Source organism: Chroicocephalus ridibundus, chromosome 6, assembly GCF_963924245.1.
Source record: "Chroicocephalus ridibundus chromosome 6, bChrRid1.1, whole genome shotgun sequence".
Lineage (NCBI taxonomy): Eukaryota > Metazoa > Chordata > Aves > Charadriiformes > Laridae > Chroicocephalus > Chroicocephalus ridibundus.
This window is the reverse complement of record NC_086289.1, coordinates 40,438,033-40,456,649: the sequence shown is the minus strand read 5'-3', so window position 1 is coordinate 40,456,649 and position 18,617 is coordinate 40,438,033. Positions and strand designations below refer to the sequence as shown.

The following is an 18,617-nucleotide window of genomic DNA, read 5'->3' as shown; positions in this document are numbered from 1 at the left end:
AATTTTGGGTGTAGGGTGGAATAGAGCGGGGGGGGGGGGCGGGTAGCATCCCACAGAGGAGACGTGGTGACCCTGCGGGGTGAACTGCAACTTGAGTTGGTTATAGCATGCTTTCTATAAGAGTTCATGTCATGTACGTGCTGCTTTCCTCTAGATCTTCATGTATTGTCAGTCTTTCCTTCTTCACATTGTTAAAGGTGTTGCTGTGAATATGCACGTAGGGAATGCATTCGGCTTCGCAACCGGCTGTGTGCCATCGGCAGGTAGAGTCCTGTGGGTCACACACCTTCCCAAATCTGCACAAAGACCTGACAATGAGAGAAATGCATTGCAAAACCCAAGCTGTTCAACTTTCTACCACAGGCTGATGTGGTCCCGTAGATATTTTGGGGAAAGACTAAGTATGGACATCAGAGTGGATTAAGCAGGGGAAAAAAAAATGCTTCCAGGAGGAGGAAAATGTTTCTGTATGTACTCAGTGATGCACCTCCAGCTTCTCTGTCCGCACTGTCCTGGACAGCTGTAGCAAGGTGACATTTGTCTGTCAGCGATCCTGCTTGCTACCTGAGCTTTGATTGGCAAGCCCAGGGAAACATTTGCAGAATAGAGAGCTTTCAAATATGTTTTTAGCTTGGAAGATGGCAGCTGAGTGGGTGCATTTGGTGACAGATGATCCTTGAAAGGTTTAGAAGCAAAAGCTATTAAAACCTAGGAGCTGTGCAGAGAGGAAATATTATGAGTATAACAGAGCCTGTTCGAAGAGAAGAAACATCCCTGTTTCGTGTGATTCCCAACAGCAAGCCCCAGCACGCAGCGTTTTGAGGCAGAGAGAAAGCTGTCTGCAGATGCGCTTTTCTTCGGCTTCCTGCTTACTTGACATCCAGGCACTGTATCACAATGGCCAGATCAGAAAAAGGCCTTGGGACGACTGTAGCCAAAGGCTCCCTGAACAAACCGCATGCAGCTTCGCCCTGTTCTCCCAAAAGCCAAGCCAGTTGGTGCATTCCTGCCATTCTTCTCCCTGAAGCCGTTTCTATCCATTCACTGGATCAAGAAGACAAAACAGCTGCTCTGAGAGTCTGAGATTTTTTTTTTTATTGGCAACTTTAAGTTGAAAGGAATGGGATCAGAGGATTTATTTTTATCAGAGTGGGGCAGTACCCTGGGATCCCTGAGATTACACAGCAGCTGGTACCAGGAAAGCCTGAAGTATGAACCGCAGGGAGGAGATCTGCACTCGCCCAACAGTTTCTTTGGGAGAGCAGTGCATAGTCAAAAATAGGCAACTGCCGACTGCCTTCCCGTGGCAGAACAGGTTTGAAGCCCTTTGGGCTGCTTTGGCCTCATTCTTAAATTGGGGAAGACCAGCCTTAGACTTGACAGCTGCTGATTATAGTCCCGAATCTAAAACAGAGCCATAAAATCTCTCTTTAGACCTCGTAGGTCTTATGAAAAAGTGCTTCCCGCCTGTAAATAAATATTTTCTTCAGATATACTCAGCTAAATTCCTCTCCAGTTTTATTTCTTGTAATTTCTCACAGCTTTCTCCAGATCCTTTCTAGGTACCGTTGTCTCAGCCCCAGGCTGTGCACCTCTAATAGAAACCAAGCAATGTGGCTTTACTGCTTGTCATCGAGAAATTATGCACAAGTTTCCCCCCAGGGCTGTTATTCTTTTGAAGCCTGGTGGGCTTCAGTTGACCGTATTGCTGCCTCCCTCATCCAGAAGTTGGTATCGCTTCTGTAGGAAGGAAAACAATAAAACTTTAAGCATGTCGGCTGAATGCTATTAAAATATTTTATTTATCATTGATTTCTGGTTTGTAGGCAGCAGGAGTGCATCTATTTAATGCTGGTCTTCTTTAAAATGGAAATGTTCAGAAGATATTTGGTACTTCTGTTCCTAGTGAGTTATGCAAGATTGAAATGGAAGGAATATACAGTAAAAAATGCTGTCTGAACTTAAAGCGCTTCGGCACCCCGTGAAAACAACCAGGGGACTTTGCTTTTGTGCCTGGCACATATGCATCAAGGGGACTGAAAACTGAAGCGTTTTACATTAACCCTTTTTTTTTTCATGGACATCTCAAAAAAATGCAGGAGGCATCAAATACGTTGCAGAACCTGCAAGGCCTCATGCTTATGGACGGAGGCCAGGCTCTTTAAAACAACAGCATTGAGCAGGGAGCAGTTGTAGTTCCTCATCCATTCTTTTTTTTAAAATTTATTTTATAAAGACCATCTGCAGGTTGAAAGCTGGAACTTTGGACTCAGCCAAGCACCAGTATGTAACAGTAAAAAAAAAAACAAAACAAACCACCCAACCAAAAAAAACTCAATGCCATAAACATGGTGTCTGTCTGGATGTCTCTCATTTCCAGCTAATGCCCGAATGGGAGGTGTAGACACACTGCTACCAGCAGACACAGACACGTAGGTACCACCCACCTCCAAAAAAATGTATCCATGGCTGCATCCTCCCTCTCTCCTCCCCAAATCAAACTCCCAGAGAGGGAACGGAAGCAGCTGCTTCTGCTGCCCTGAAAACAGCCGAGCACGAAACTGTGCCAGTGCCCCAGCGCTGCTGAAGCTCTTGTGGGGTGCCTGTGTTTAGCTGGGCTGTGGGGATTTTTACCCCCGACTCCTCCAGACTGTGCAATCCTATTGGGAAACCCCCAAACCAGCTATTTTCTTGCCCACAGACCCCTCTTTCTGCCCTGGAGGGCCAAGCCCAGGAGCTGTGTCGTCTCGTTGTACATCCCTGTCCCTTCTGCGCCTGGCAAACGCAGACAAGACAAAAGAAAACAGAGCCATTTGGCACGGAGGGCTCAGCCGATGAGGCTCATTTATTTTATTTTGTTATTTTTGTGCTGCAGACCCGTGCATTGCATCGCATAGGTAGAACCGACGTGTAGCGGTTTGTCAGCACACAGAAAATCCTAGTGCACACAGCGTTGCGCTCACACGCTGGGAAAATCCTATCGCATTTGGTACGGCAGAAACTAGCTCACACTCTCATCTGGGTATTGGGCTACACAGAAAGTCTATTTCCCATATTTTAAGTTAGGGGCTTTTTTTAGTGCTCTAAGACCCATATGCCCTGCCTCCAGGCTTTTCCAGCGCAGACATACTTGACCGATATTCACACAAAAATCTGGGTTTTTGGAGCCTGAAGCTTGCCGAGACTCAGCAGGAGCTATGCCACGCACTGGCTTGTGCTTTCACTCAGAGAAGACAAGAAAAATTGGCTGTTTAAAAAAAAAAAAAAAAAAGAAAGTAAACGGGAGGTAAACCGGGCAAGTTCTGTAGGGAAAAAGTAGCACCCTTGATTGGAGCAGAGAGGATGGGAAGGGAGAGGTAGCAGGGGCCACCCCGACCGCGGGACGGGCGAGGGCAGGTTTGTGCAGCCATCTCCCAGGGTTTGGACCTTGTCTGATGGCCTCCTCCTGCAAAAAGAGGGGAGGGGAGGGCTCGGCAGAGGCTCCCGGCGGCGGAGCGCTCCCGCAGCGCCCGGGGGGGAGGCCGCCGGCCAGCCCCTTCCCCGCATCGCCCGCCCGGGCGACCCCGGCGGGGCTGTGGGCGGTGCGGGGAGCCGGCGAAGGAGGGAGCGGGGAGGGCATGTGCATCCCCGCCGCCTTCCCTCCCCCTCCGCCTGTGTGTGTGTGTGTGTCTCCCGCTGCCTTCTCCAGCCCAGCCTGACGCAGGCGGATCGAAATCGCCCCTAACAACCCGGCTCCGGAGCGCGGTGCCGGCGGCGGGGGTCCGGCGGCGGCGGGGGCCCCGGCGGGCAGCGGGGCCGCGCCGGGCCGGGCCGGGCCGGGGAGGGCGGAGGAGGGAAGGCGAAGTTGGCCCAAGTGCGGGGGAGGCGGCCCAGAGGGGGAAAGTTGCCGGGAGAGGCGAGGGGCGAGCGAGGCGGCAGGACCATGGGCACTTTGCGGGATTTACAGTACGCGCTGCAGGAGAAGATCGAGGAGCTGCGGCAGCGGGATGCGCTCATTGACGAGCTGGAGCTGGAGTTGGACCAGAAGGACGAACTGATCCAGAAGCTGCAGAACGAGCTGGACAAGTACCGCTCCGTGATCCGGCCGGCCACCCAGCAGGCGCAGCAGCAGAGCGCCGGCACCTTGCAGGGGGAGCAGAGGACCAAGCGACAGGCCATCTCGGCCGAGCCCACCGCCTTTGACATCCAGGATCTCAGCCACGTCACCCTCCCCTTCTACCCCAAGAGCCCACAGTAAGCTGGGGGGGTGTGTTTGTGTGGTGTCACCCCGGGTACCCACCTCTCCATCCGCCGCGCTCGGCTCCCCTCACCCCTTCTCCCCTCGCTGCCGGCGGGGCAGCTGGCGGATGCTTCTTCCCCTTCGTCCCCCGTCCTCCCTTGCCGCCGCCCGCCGTGGAGGGACCGCGGCAGCGGAGGGGGGGAGGGTGTGGGCGCGGAGCGGAGCCCCAAAGCGCGGCCGCCGCGGGTTCCTGCGGGGTTGGGAAAGTTGCGAGCTCCGGGCTTGGAGGGGGTGGATGTGCGACATGAGGGAAGCGCCGAGGTTGGGGCGGGGGGACACGTCGGACCCGGCCGATGGGGGGGTCCCGTCGGACCCGGCCCCCCCCCGCCCTCCCCCGTGGTCATCCCGCACGACGGCGAGCTCGGGCGGCCGCCGGCGGAGTTTCTGCTGCCAACGGTGTGAACCGGGGCGCATCCCGGTCTCGGGGGGCTTTAACGCTGTGGGGGGGGGGGGTACGGACACAGGAGAAACCCGGGGGTCTCTCCCCTCCGGAGGGGACCGGCGTCCTGCCGGGAGCAATTGGCAGCGGGCCGGGCAGGGAAACTTGTGAGCCCGGCGGGGTGCGGTGCCCGCGGCTCCGGCAGCCTCCTCGCCGCCCTGCCTGGCCTCCCTTGCCCGGGGGGTGCTGGCGTGTGTTTGTTTTGGGGGAGAAGGGGTGGGTAAGAAAGGCTCGTTGCAGTGTGCTAGTCCGGTGGAGGGTGTGCGGGGAAGGGGGGGGGGCGGCGGGAGGGGAAAGTTGTGGGGAACCTCGGCTGCCAGCACGGCCGGGAGATGCTCTGCCCTGGTCTAATGGAGAAAGCGGGGACCTTGCAGGAGAGGGATCACTCCCCCACCCACCTTAGTATCTTTTTCCTGGCCAATAAACCGCAATGCATTTGGTTCAGAACTCCTTAGGGGAAAAAAACCAAAACAACCCACCACACGGATTATCCGCCGGTGAAGCGCCATGTGGAAGGGCGGCGGGGCCGGCCCGGGGCTCCCCCGCACCTCGCTGCTCCGGCGGGCCGGGCGCCCCCCGCCTGGCGGCAACCGGGGCTCGACCTCCCCATCGCCGCTGCGGGTCGGTGGGCAAAGGGCCCGACATCTTCCTCGGGAGCGCTGGGGTTGCGGAGTATGGTTCGAGCCATGCTGGTAGTTGAGGTGGTTTTGGTTGATTTGGGGTTTCTCGTCCCCCCGGGGGCGGGGAGGGGGGATGCAGGGTCTGTCCCCGCCGCCCGTTTAGGGGAGATGGCGGGCGGGCCCTCGGCCTCTCCGCGGGTTTACCGAGGGGATGGCGGGTTTACCGGAGGCAGCTGTGAGGGACGATGCCCAGGTGCTCCCCGTTGCCCTGAGCGGGGATGTCGGGGCGGGACCTGCCTGCCCGCCGCCGGGACTCGCTCGCCTCCCGCGGTCGGCTAAGGGGCTGGGGGGGGGTGCGGGGGGTCCGAGGCCGGGCGGTGCCGGCGGCGCGGCCCGGCCCGGCCCGGCCCGGCCCTTCCCGCCGCCATGGCGGGGCCCCGCCGTCTCCTGGCAACCGCCGCGCCGGGGGCGGCTGCCATGGGCCGGCCCCGCCGCCGCCGCCGCCTCCTCCTCCTCGGGACCCTCGTCCGAGCCCGGCCCACCTTCCCCCCCCGCCCCCGCCTCCTTCCCGCCGCCGTTTTTCCACAGATATTTTGCCCTTTTAAGGCGAATGGCCGGGGATTCAAAAGGGCGGCGGGGAGAAACTGTGGTGGACCGAGAAAAAAAAACAACCCAAAACTGAAAACAACACCCCAAAAAGTGGAGACTGGGCCCTGTCAGGCGGCGGGGGCGGCTCCCCGTGAGTGGGTGGCGAACTGAGGCGCGGGTGGTTCTGGTGAACGTCTTGAGGAGGGGTAAGGTGGCCCGGAGGCATTGGTTTCCTCAGTTAAACTGTAGGTCAGAGCATCGCATCTGAAAAAATATTTATTTTTCTGTCAGGGAGGCGCGTGCGTTTGCCCCTCAGTGGCCTGGCAGTGCGAGTGGAGCCCCCCGGGACTGGGGGAAGCACTTCGGATTTCGGCAGGACGAGCCTGGAGCCGCTGCTGTGTCGAGTGAAATACATCGGGAGCCTGTTGAATTAACATTTTCCAGCTTGGATTTTAATTGCTTGTTGCACATGTGCCTTGCCGTAGTCTCGCGTGGGGGGTAACGCGCGCCACCCGCCTGAGGGAGTATTTCATATTGACCTTCCGTGGTCAGTACACTTAATACCATTTACAATATTTAAGTCAACTTGCAGCTCTGGGTCTTTATCGCTGAGGTGGGAAAGGTACTTGCTCACAGCTTTCGGGAGCGGACATCGCTCTAGGAAGCGTTGGCTCTGCTTATTTGAGCCGTCGTGTTATGGTGACGAGAAGCCTCAAAACCTGATGCCCGTGGGCAGACACCTGCTGAGGTGACGCAAAGTCTTCTGGTGGTGGACAGTCATCACGGGAGCTTGCCTAAATCCGTAACTGCGCCGATGAGCACTTTTAATTTGAGCGTCCCAATGGAAAGGAAGATGCGGCTACCTGAACAAAGGAAAACATGAGTGGTGTATTTTGCTTACCTGTAGTTCTCATGAGTAAAATACACTCTAGATGACCTGCTCTGCTAGTAGTGGATATACCTGGGGGGACTGAGCGAGGTGGCACAACTGGTTTAGTTTATTTGGCATCATTAATACCTAAAATTTTTATTTTTCTTACACTTTCCTGTGTGCGGCTGCAAACATGGCTTACACAGTGCTTGTGAGTGGTTGAGGGGAGGTCCTTGTCTTGCTTAAATGAATGTGACACAATCTCGATGACATTCTGATGTTCCAGTTAGCTGTTTGTGGTGGTACTGGAGGTTAAGGTGGAGATGACTTGAAAGCAGAACAGGAACTACCAAAATATACAAAGAAGGGTTGACTGTTTGGCTCTGTTCATGCTGAACTTCAGTGACTCTTGCGGTAATGGCATCCAACCTTTGGTTTTGACAAGCCACCGCAAAGTATCAGCCTGCTTTCCAGCATTATACAGGAGAAGGAGCACCGAGAGGACACACAGGAAATCTTCAGTTGTCTGGTGGCCTGAGGGGTTTTTTTTGCAGCTAAGTGGTGCTGGGTCTGTCCTCCTGATTTGATGGAGCACCTAAGGTGGCTGGAGATTGGTAGGATCAGTAGTAGTAGAAAGTCTGTTAGGAATGAGGAGGAGTTATCATGAGGGCCATGGCAGACTGCTGATACCGGTGGGGCTGACTCTGGTGAAGTGTCTGTGGAAGATGCTGTGATGCCAGGTGGAAGATTCTGGGATATAAACCGGTTAAGATTCTGGGATATAAACTGGTTAAACTCTGAATGGCTTTCAAGCATGAAAGTAAATTTAATTGTCTCCTATGGAAAAATACCACTTACTTTCTTGCACACAAAGCCTGCTGTTTAAGATGCATGTAGTTAAAAAAAAATCTGTTTCAGAGTGTTAAGAGTTTTAGTTGCAGGGTTGACCTTATTTTGCCTGTAATTTTTTGTTTAAAAATGGGACTTTGTGGGTTCACGTGAGGACTTTATAGCTAAAATACGTGGAAGGACACATCCATTTCCTTCTTTCTTCTTTCTTTCTTTCAGTGGCATCTTTATCAGTCTCCCTGTTCAAGTAAGTAGAAGCCATTTTTCTAAAATAAGTGGCTTTTTCTTTCTCCCCCCAAAGGAAATAACTTGCAAGAGGTGACTGGAGTCAGTGGGCACAGACTGTGGAGAAAGCTGGATGGTTTTCCGTGGTAGAAGAATGCCCTGACAAATCCTTATCGCCTCTTCATCTTCTAAAATTGCTGCTCTGTTTGTTTTTCCACACCTTTGACCTCTTGAAGGATATATCCTGGCTGCTAACAGCCTGTCAGCATGAAAAGAGTACTGTGAGACCGAGTTTGTACCAACCGTTATTCCAATTAAGATTTTAGAGAGCTGCAAACCAAAGAATAGCCGTTTTTTAACCAGGAAGCTGTAACCCTTGTCCCTTCGCTTTCATTATTTTGTACTTGCCATGGGAAAATACCCAAGACTTTTATTTTAAAAGGCTGTTTCTTTTGGTGATTGGCAACAGCTGTATGCTTTTTTGGAAGGCTGTGTAATCAGCATACTTTGTTTTCCAGAAGGGACAAAAAAATTGTAGAAGCAGAATGTAAAAGAAAGCAGAGAGCTTATGAGTGTGAAGAACGGTGTAGAGCCCGATCTTGTCTTCTCAGAGGCAGTGCGTGTCCTGTCGTTGCCTTAACCGAGGTAATGGCAAAATGCTGTGTCATTTATAGAAAATGTTGAGTAAGATGAAGAACAACTTGTTTTTGTGAGTTAACAGACTTAGGAATGCTTTGAATGTAAAGTTGGGAAATCTGCCAAAATCCCAGAGATTCATTTTTGGGGGGAGGAGCCGCCTGTGAGCTGTATTTAAGAGTTCTGTTTTAAAAAAAATAAAATACTTGGTTGTGTAGCCTTAGGGAACATACAGCATACATACAAGAGATTTAACAAAATCCCTTCAATGGCCAAATTGGTTCTTTGAAGGCAAATGTGCACATCTTCTGTGGACTAGAGGCACATTTTTAAGTGATCATAATAGTAATAAAACCCCCAGAAATAGTTGAAAAGCACTTCATACTTAGAGTGTTTGCATAAAATTATCTGCTGGTATTTATAAATGGTATGTATGCTGCAGTACTCGGGAGCCGTTCATGAATTAAAACTCTCAAACTATAGTTGTAAAAAAACCAAACCAACCGAAAAACCAGCCTCTTCTCTTAAACCCCATGCTGTCCCCTTTCTAAGATAATTTGGAGGAACATTTGCTATAATTTAACCATTGGAAACTGATGGTTGAGGGACCTGTGGTCAGGAACGGAGACAGCCCTCCCGCCGCGATTGCTTCCTGAAGTGTGGGACAGGAGCTGTGGAATTGGACGAGGGATGGTGGCGTTTTTAGTCCTGGTACATTCTGGTTTTGGTGTCACGCTGCAGAAAACATGATTATCAAAAGCAGTCAGCAGCAATGGATGTAGGAGCGCAACCTTAAATTTTTTTTTCGGTATCAAGATGTAATTCAGTATGATGTGTCCAGTGACCAACTGAAATGCATTTGTCATTTGTTCGAGCATAATTAACTTCTGTGGTTGCTTTTTGTGCTACGTGATAAAGCATTGAATCCATCTGAATGTAGTTTAACGTTGTTCTGAAGAAGAATTTCTGTGCCTGGAAAGGATCTTCTAATTCTTGATTAAACACTGACATCCACTAATGTCAGTGGGGTTTTTTCCGTATGCGGAATTTAGGGGGTTAGGACTTCACTGATAGGTGATGGGGCAGGTCTCTCCACCGGTAGGAGGTCTGTGAGAAAGGGTGACCTGCCAAGAGCATTGCCCTGGGGAGTGATGTCCCTTAGGCCCGTGCTGATTAGCTTTCAACTTGTCTTGGTGGCTATTGATAGGACAGATCGACTTTGCTCCTGCCATTCCAGCAGTGTGGTACCACTCAAACCCTATCGTGGTTTTTGCTTTTGGCTTCACCTGGCTGATTTGCCTGGAGGAGCTCTCGGAGGCTGTGAAGGACAGCCGTCTCCTGTAGCAAGTGCTGCTGAATCTGGGTACATCGGACTTGTTGCCTACCCAGCAGTCCAGTCCTAAACTTATCTCATCTCTACAGCTGGCCAAGGCAGCAGGGTTGCCTTGTGAGCCGTTTCCTCTCTTGACCCCCCAAACACCCACCTTGCCCAGCAACTGTTGGCGCAGCAGGGCTGGGAGCAGAGCCTCCTCGCGCTTCGCAGGGATGAGGTTTTATTGTGAAGGGTGATATGCTTCCTGACAGAAGTTTTAACATGCAGCATGTCAAGGGTAGCGGCAAATGCAAGTCAGTCAAATGTTATTTTACTCAGTTTTGACAGGTCTGGCTTGGCAATGGGGGTGGTGGATGGGGCTTTCCTCGATACAAGAGGCACACGTGTGACTCACGCCTCGGAGTCTGGGCTGCTTAATGCATTGTGAAGTGGCAAGCGTGAGATTGCTGGTAGTTTGGCTCCTTGTATAATTCAGCCTTCTGAGGCTTTGTTTACCTGTTGTGGTAAGGAATAACTATCTTGTATTCAGTTATTATGCAGAGGACAAAGATTTTTCTCTATTGGCAAGTGATATTCTGGGTCATCTCTGAAGTACGCTTGTTTAGTCAGGTAATGTTTATGTTGAATGTAAACTCAAAGAACCAGAGGTGTTTTATTCAAAGGAAGGTAAGAAACAATTCACCGGACAAAGCTATTGAAGCCACCTGTTTGTTTTGTCATTTTCTGTCTGATTCTTGCTTTGATGAGTGACGGCAAGATTAAGTGTCGCTGCAATTTCAATTATTTTTAGTTCTGCGTAGTAGCAATAAGCAACACATACCTCTCTGACTGTCTGCTGCTTTCGGATATTAATTTTAGCAGTGTAGTGTACATACACTACGCTTTAAAGCAGAGTAGTGCTGTTCAGAAACTGTACCGAAATCTTTATGGTGGATGTATGCAAAACAAAAGTATGCAGCAAGTACAGTGGTTTTAAGCAAGCTAATAGCACTTAAATGAAGGCGGTCATTAACATAGTATCTTTTAAATTGTAATATATCTGCATAAATTAATTTTCTACAGAATTAACTTTTTTCCTCTTATCTGTATTATTAGGTGAGTGCTGTAGGTGGATAGTTTTAAAGTACATCAACAGAAAATGCAGTCCCAGACCATGGACACGAATGCCTTCCCTCCAGACTCGCTGTGAAAGTAGTCCTGAGCTTTAGCATCCTGTGTTCTTAAACACAATATGCGTCTTACGTGTCTGAAATGAGTCAGCCCCTCTGCCCCCCAGATCAGTGTGCTGATATTGAGCAAAAATGTACATAATAGCCCAAAATTTAGACTAGCCAGCTGCTTGCAGCGACCTGTGTTGCAGGCTGTCTGGGAAGGTGAGTGGACTGCATGCCCACTGTCTTGCTGAGCACCAGATACAAAATATGAGTCAAGGGGAAAAAATTGCGCCTTTAGAGAGTTAAAAAGGACACGGTGATTTGATATATATGTTTCTTTGGTTATGCTGCTTGGGATAGATACTGTGGAATGCTAAGATTTCAGAAGTCATTGAATCCAAACCTTATCTTAAGGGAAGGGGTCCTGAAAGCTGTGCTTTTTGAACTGGAGGCGGTGGTGGTGGTTTAAATGGCACTTACCGTCATAAATGATAATCCTGCCTGTGCTGCTGGTGTTGCTGCTCTTTTAGCTTTTCATGGTGCCACAATACTTGCATTCGTAGCAGGCTAAAGGATAAATATTTGTATAAATGTTTTTCATCTGCTGTTTTGCCATTTCTAGGGGGTACATGCAAGCAGAGAAGTCCCCGACATTCACGTTTTGTGTAGCTTTGTTTTGAAGGGCCGATAGAACAGGAAAACCAAAAGCATTTGCTACATTGGAGCTTAAATCAACACAAATAATTCCTTTCTCCTTTTATAGAAAGTGGTTTGGTTGCAAGTGTGCGCGTTGCTTGGATATGTACCATGTATACTGACATCCTAAACATCTGAAATTGTATTATGGTCTTTTAGAAACAGTGGTAAAGCACCTACCTGGAGGGGTTTGTGTCACGGAGATAGCTACAGTGTACTTGTGAAACAGCGAGCACAGGACTTGCATTTTGCAATGTTCATGCAGTCACTGGTTTCCTTGGAAACTAGTGCCTGAGCACGTATAGCCAAACTTGAGCACTGGTGCCTGGTTTCAAAGTAGAAAATGGGCTCCCAGACTTTAAAATCGCAAAGTAGAGTTGGGATTGTTTGGACTGTACTTGGTGCTTGTTTGTTAGGAGCAATCCTGAAGTAGCATGTCACTGAAGAAAAGCCCCCTCATCATACTGCAACACTTTTCCTGCCCGGAGCTGTGTTTCTTTCTCCAAAATTCCATTTTTTAATTCAGTTTGAGAGCATATTTATTGGAGGTGTTTCCTGTGAAACACACAAACCGTGTCAGGAAAGCTGTGGACCGGCTCTGCAACGTGGGCTTGAAGTGGATTTGAAAACTACCCATCCAGGCCAGCTCATTTTGTTCACTTATTTAATATTCTGTGAGGTGGTGATCATGGGTGATCTGAAGAAATAGGAGAAATCATTATGTAGTTGTCTGGGTTGACCAAAAGTGAAACTGGGGTCTTGTAAATATACACATACTTAAATGTGTTAAATGTGATATCCTAGTTTCAAGAGAAATACATGTAATGACAGTTGTCTATGCGCATGTATTTACTTATTATTACTGCATTAACACAAATATAGTAGGATATTGGGATAGAAAGCAATCAGGCTTTAACATCAGTGGAGTAAATGGACTTTTTCCAGTGTCAGCTGGGCTCTGGGAATGTTGAAACGCTGTTGGCTTCTGCGGCTGAGCAGCCACAGAGTATCATTCAGATTCAGGAGCAAGAGTAAATAACTGGTGACTGGATGTGATGGAAATCTAAAGCCATTGCTCCCTGCCCCCAGTCTAAGTGGGTCCCTGGGATCTGTCACTGCTTGTTACTATTTAAACTGCCTATTTGATGTCAATTGCCTGCAAAGATCCATCGGGTGAGGGGAATTCATTAGTGCTCTTGTAGTCCACAGGCTAAATGAGGAAAATAACTTTCTTGGTGGGTAACATTTCTGATGAATAGAAGAAATCAATCGTAGTATGACTCAGGCAACAGCACATCAAGGCAATAGCCAAGTACTTAAAGAAGGTGTAGATAAACCAAATGTGATGTAAATAATGCTGTTCAGGTATACTTTTGTGCTTGTTGGAAACAATAGCTATCTGAGTAGCTATAGAGATGCTTTGAAAATCATGACTCTTAAAACCTGACAAATTCCTTTAGGTGAAATGGAAGATCAGGAATCTATGTAGTTTAGTAGTTTAGTTAGTGTCCACCTCTTTGCCTGGAAGTTTCAGTATTGCTTAAATTGGTGAAGGTCTATAAGGGGTTACATGTGAGGTTTAACAGTGGCTAAACTTGGTCACATAGAGGAGATACACATCTTTTGGCAGCTACTGTGCTTTGTAGTTTGATATGTATATATTTAATGAATGAAACAGATCAATAATTTTGGCACCCGATGAATGACATGCTGTCTTCATCAGGGCTTCTCTTCTCTCTCTTCCTGCTTGAAGAGCTGAGCATTAAGCGTTGTGGAAGAGGGGGCTGTGGAGAGGAAACAAAATGATATTTCCTTTACAGTTTTCTGCAGTGACCTGCAGCTGGATACGAATCAGCAGAGTGGGATGGTACAATGCGGGACTATCGCAATTTGCAGTTTCTCTGGGCTGAATTCGTTGCATCTGTTCCCTTCGTCTCTGCTGCCAGGTTCCCCCGGGGTTCCCCATGTGTTTTCTCTATCCCCTTTGTGGCACGTGCTCTGGTGTTGTGTTCCCGGAGCCCTCTACCTTCACACCACTGTCCTTTCTGCTCACATGGCAGGGCAGACTGCTCTTCCCAGGAAAGGCCTCGCCGTCCTCTTCTCCCTTCTCTCCTGAGCCCTTGGTTATTTCCCTGGCTCTCTTGTTCCTGCTTCTCCTTTGTATGCCCCACATTCTTCTCTTTTCCTATGGGTTTTTGCCCTTCTCTTCCCTCTCAACCCCAAAGCTCTTCCTTCTACAAAGCTGTCCCATCTGATAGGGTCTAGACTTTACATCTCCTGAAAAAATCTACCTTGTTTCCTCTATACATCAGGAGGCAGAGAGCTTCCAGTGGCTGTAGCACAAGATACCATGGGAGGCTTGATTTTCCTGACAATCCAGCTTTTCTAGCGTGCCAGTTTGTACAAAATCAGTCGACTTGTGACTGATCAGATGTGACGTCCTGTGGGCCTCATGTTACAGGCAGACAGCAATTCTATCACGTCACCTGCCTGCACCTTGCTCGCCTCAGCCAAAAGACAGATAACGCACATCCCCTGCCCTAAAGAACCGGCACCAAAAAGGACACAAAGCAAGAGAGCAGCCAGTTCGCTCTGCGTCGGGGCGTTTAGTGGTAATGGCTTTGAGCTGTATTGACAAAACATCACCGCACACACCGTGCGATGGCTGAATGTCATCCTGCAGTGGCTCGATACGTCTTTGTGCGCTGCTTGATGAAGTGCTGCTCCAGCTCTGGGAGACTGCATTTTTAGCGTTTATCTTTACTTGTCCTTATTACAGTCCTGCCTATGGACCCTGTAACAGCAAATTCTCACTGGTGGGTAGCGTACACACTGAAGAGTGGTCTAAATCTCAGTTAGAAATGGGGGTGTGTGCGTACCTTCATACATAACCAGTGTCTGAGTGCTCGAATGGTGCTATTTATCTAAACTTGCCAGGTGTTTAGAAACTAGTTGAATTAGAGTACGTGTGTGTGTATATGTACATATAGATGTATATAAAAGTTTTTTTTTCCTTACACATCTTTGCAGATTTAAATCCTGTTAACACAGCAATTCCACGAACGGGAGAACATATCTCCTGCTCATCAGATACTTGATTGCTTTCTGTTTTCCCAGTAGAAGCCTAAATCTGCAAGGCACACGGGAGAAATGAAGCGTGGTGAGGCGATGGGTTTTCTCTATTAGCAGTATACCCAAACACAGATGTACCCAGATACCATGATAATGAGTACGTTGGGAGAGCTTAAGTAAGGCAGATACTCCGGTTTTACTTGATGTTACCTTGGTTCAGGGCATTGCTGAAAGGAAGACACAGCCTCTGACTCGCCACTTGAAGTTAGACTTGTTGCTGTGGGAAGATAATTGAAGTTTCATGATGCTTCTGCTCAGAGAAGGGACACAGGTGGTGCAACTCTCTTATTTTGCTGCTTCTTAACTGACTCTGACAGGGTATGTCGGAGTCGCAGCTTGCCTTGGCAGGAAGAGCTCATGTGGCCTTTTTGGCAGCGGCGTAGTGATCTGTTGCAGGGTGGATATTCTATTGCGGCCTTCACAGTCTTTCATTAGAGGAGTCCCAAGGGAACGCTAACTATCCATCTTATTTCCCTCCATTCATTTGCTAGATTTATTAATGTGCCTGCAGGAGGGCGTGCAGCGTCAAGGAGTGTTTTCTGGAGGCATGGCAAGCCTGAATACCAGAGCACATTAGCCAGTAATTGCACACGCAGGTATGTTATGTGTGCCACTGCTGTTTGTTAGGGGTTAGGCACTGGGGAAAATGACATTTGGCTCTGTATGGCGGCAGACCTGACCTCTGCTCCTGTCATGCAGAAAGCAGCTGCTCTACCTTCTGCTTTGCAAGTGTTGTTATTTTCTCATCAACCATTGTGGCAGGTACTTCAAGAGCATGTGTTGTCCGTGATGAGGAGCAAATTATTACCTTCCTCTTAAATCTCAACTTCTTTTCTTCTGTCAGATCACTGTTGCCGTTACTTAGGTAGGCAAAGCAATTCCAAAAGGGACATCATCAAGCAAATCTCATCTTTTTGATTTTGTGCCATTACTCTTGCACAGACACAACAGGTGGGGTTTTTTTATTTTTTTATTTAAAAGCCAAAAAGAGCTCAAATAGGAAACCACTAGCCTGGTATTTGGAGCATGCCTTAGGATGTATAAACCTGGGGGAAAGCGTGGAGGTTTAGATTGGATATTAGGTAAAATTTCTTCACTGAAATGGTTATCAAGCATTGGAACAGGCTGCCCGGGGAAGTGGTGGAATCACCACCCCTGGAGCTATTTAAAAGCTGGGCAGACGTGGTGCTGAGGGACATGGTTTAGTGGTGGTTTTGGCAGTGTTAGGTTGATGTTTGGACTCAGTGATCTTAAAGGTCCCTTCCAACCTAGACAATTCTGTGAGTCCATGATTCTATGCCATTATTTGCAGGTACAAACGGACAAGCTTCCATAGAGAGTGAGGCTGCCCCATTAGCACAGTGAGGACACACGTGTGGGAGACCTGACTGAAATTGGGCAGAGCCAGGAACACGAGGCCATGTCACTCACTTTTCACCTCCAGAGCACAGTACCTCTTTTCTCTCTCCTAGTTTCGACCAGAAATTCTATCCGTGAGCTAGAGAGGACTCCTTCAATTGCTGGTTTAATCAAAATGAACCTGTTTCCACCTTTTTGTTCAGCTTCTTCCACCACAAAAGATTCTTGATGTGGTCTGTGATAGGCAAGTGTTATAAATTGGAACAACATTATTTGATTAAGCTCACTGGATTTAGTGGCCATGAAAATTCTCCCTGCAGGGCCAGTACTGAAGAGGGATGCTGTTTAAATACGGATGAATAATCTTCCAGAGCAATGTGGCAGAGTTGTTCAATTGATGCAAAATCTATGAATATGTAGCAAACAAAACTTAAAGCTTCGTGAACTTGCACCCTGTTAGCATGGTATAGAATCTGGAAGTGTAAGTTAGGACAGCCTGGCTTATGCACTGAAGTAAAGCAGATGCTTTAAGGATGGTCAAGACAACTATGTAAAATGTGGATGCTTGTGTAATCTACCAAGAAGGTAGGATCTTTACAGGCATTTGAAGCTTTAATGGCTGCTAGAGGAGCCTTATAATGCTTAGATGCTACTTCCTGAATACTGCCTGAAGTTTAAAAAAATTACGCTTGCATAGTTGGAAGCCTTCACCTCTGTTACCTACTCTAATTTGGTTATTCAGCAGTTGAAATATTTTTTGACTTTGTTCATACCAAAGAAATGATATATCATGGGGAGATAATATTCCACGCTTTTTCTGAGCCTCTTAATGGAATTTTTATCTGTTCAATTGAAGATGATGATGCACGAAAAAGCAAACTTGACGTCAGCTTTGTTTGCTCTATAGCTCCTTCAGAGTTGCCTCGGCTCTCGGTTTGACTTCCCAATGCAAAATGGGAGATACAAGATCAGTCATCACACCCTCAGTCACAAGTGTCTGCAGCCTGACAGCAAAGCCCTCAGGTCACCAAGAGACAAGCAAGGCAGAACTCAAGGCCGCCACGTCCTGAGCGTGGAGCCCAGACATCACCCATTGATGCTTCAGATCCATTGCTGGGAGACGAGCAGTGCTATGTCTGTCTCGCTTACACTGCCGTATGGGTTTTCTTCCTTCCACCAGCATCGTCTGCTTGTTTTAAACCTTTCTTGTGCTCTGCATGTTTTTGGAAGAGCTAAAAGTCTGTTTTTTTATCCATTCGTGTTGGCGATCCTGAGATTGCTCAGACATGGCCATTCAGTGCCTTGATACCATTTTCTCTGGATTGCTTTGTAGACTCAAGTGCACTTTCCTGCAGTACATACATTGAGAATAAAAGACAGCTACCTCAGCAAATTAGCGTGAAAGCATTGGAGAAAAATTGTAGAATATGTGTTTTTTTGGAGTAAAAAGCTATCCTTTTGTTGCCCGTGGCCTGTGTTTTTTAAAAAGTATGGGTTGTGCAGGAAGGGATTCTGAGAAGTTAAATCAATTGTCTATTTGTTCACTTATCGGAAGAGGTAAATCAGATGTCACATTGACAGAGATGTGTCTCTATAATAAAACTTCAGCAGGCAAGCTCTGATTTAAGTGATCATGGAAAAAACCCAAACCAAAATGTTCTATGAAGCCTTAAGCCTAATGTATGGTAATTTTCATCGCCAAAAAAGTTTTCCTCCACGTGCTACAGGTGTCTAGGTATGCAATCCTATTAAAAAAAAAAGAAAAAGAAAGAAAAAAAGGCAAAAATACTGTGGGGGGGTTATAATCTCAAAATGTCGAAACTTATTTTTATTTACTATCTGAAAAGGTTTTTCTTAGAAGTGGCCTCTGTTCTGAACGTAGCTGGTTGAAACCTTTTACCGGTAGCTGGGTCTTGCTGAATGAAATAACTAATCAACCTGCGGCCGATCTGGAATAGCAGCGTCACAACATGTCCTCTTTGATTATTAGAGGCTTGGTTCACAGCCAGGCATAGCTGAGCAGGGCTCCTTCGTGTGAGGCTGAGGTTAAGAGCTCCTCCTTACTGCTGGTGCTTCAGCTGAAAACTTAATTTTTATACCCAAGACTCAGGTGAGTGGTCATGGTCACTTGACGGCAGAGATATTTGTTCTGGGGAACAAAAGCAAATTCCCCATCAGAGAATGTAATAAAATGGAGATGCTACAGCTGGTTCCTTACAGCCTCTAAATATAGACAAAATAGCATGTAGTAGAGAAAAAATGTTTGCTGAGTTAACTGGGCTATATTTAGGTGCCAAATAAACAGATTTCTGCTTTTGACCCTCCCCCTCACACCCTCAAAACCGCTTTTCATACTGTCTGCAAATGTCTTGGCTGTTCAGGGCTTCTTTTTTTTTGCAAAAAGAGTAATTCTGAGTGGTAGGGAAAGGACATCTG

At 48.1% G+C, this 18,617-nt stretch overlaps 1 protein-coding gene across 2 annotated transcripts in view; it reads left to right on the top strand.

Annotated features, from left to right (window-relative positions):
- Positions 1-18,617, top strand: part of PRKG1 (protein kinase cGMP-dependent 1) — a 530,384-nt gene that overhangs the window by 30,258 nt on the left and 481,509 nt on the right. The window contains exon 1 of one of the 2 annotated variants that reach the window (XM_063338937.1): positions 3,827-4,233. The exons of the other annotated variant lie outside the window; for it this stretch is intronic. Within the exon in view, the coding sequence (XP_063195007.1) occupies positions 3,923-4,233 (311 nt within the window). The 5' untranslated portion in view covers positions 3,827-3,922. Of the gene's footprint in view, positions 1-3,826; positions 4,234-18,617 lie in introns of those variants that run through there. 2 annotated transcript variants of the gene reach the window in all.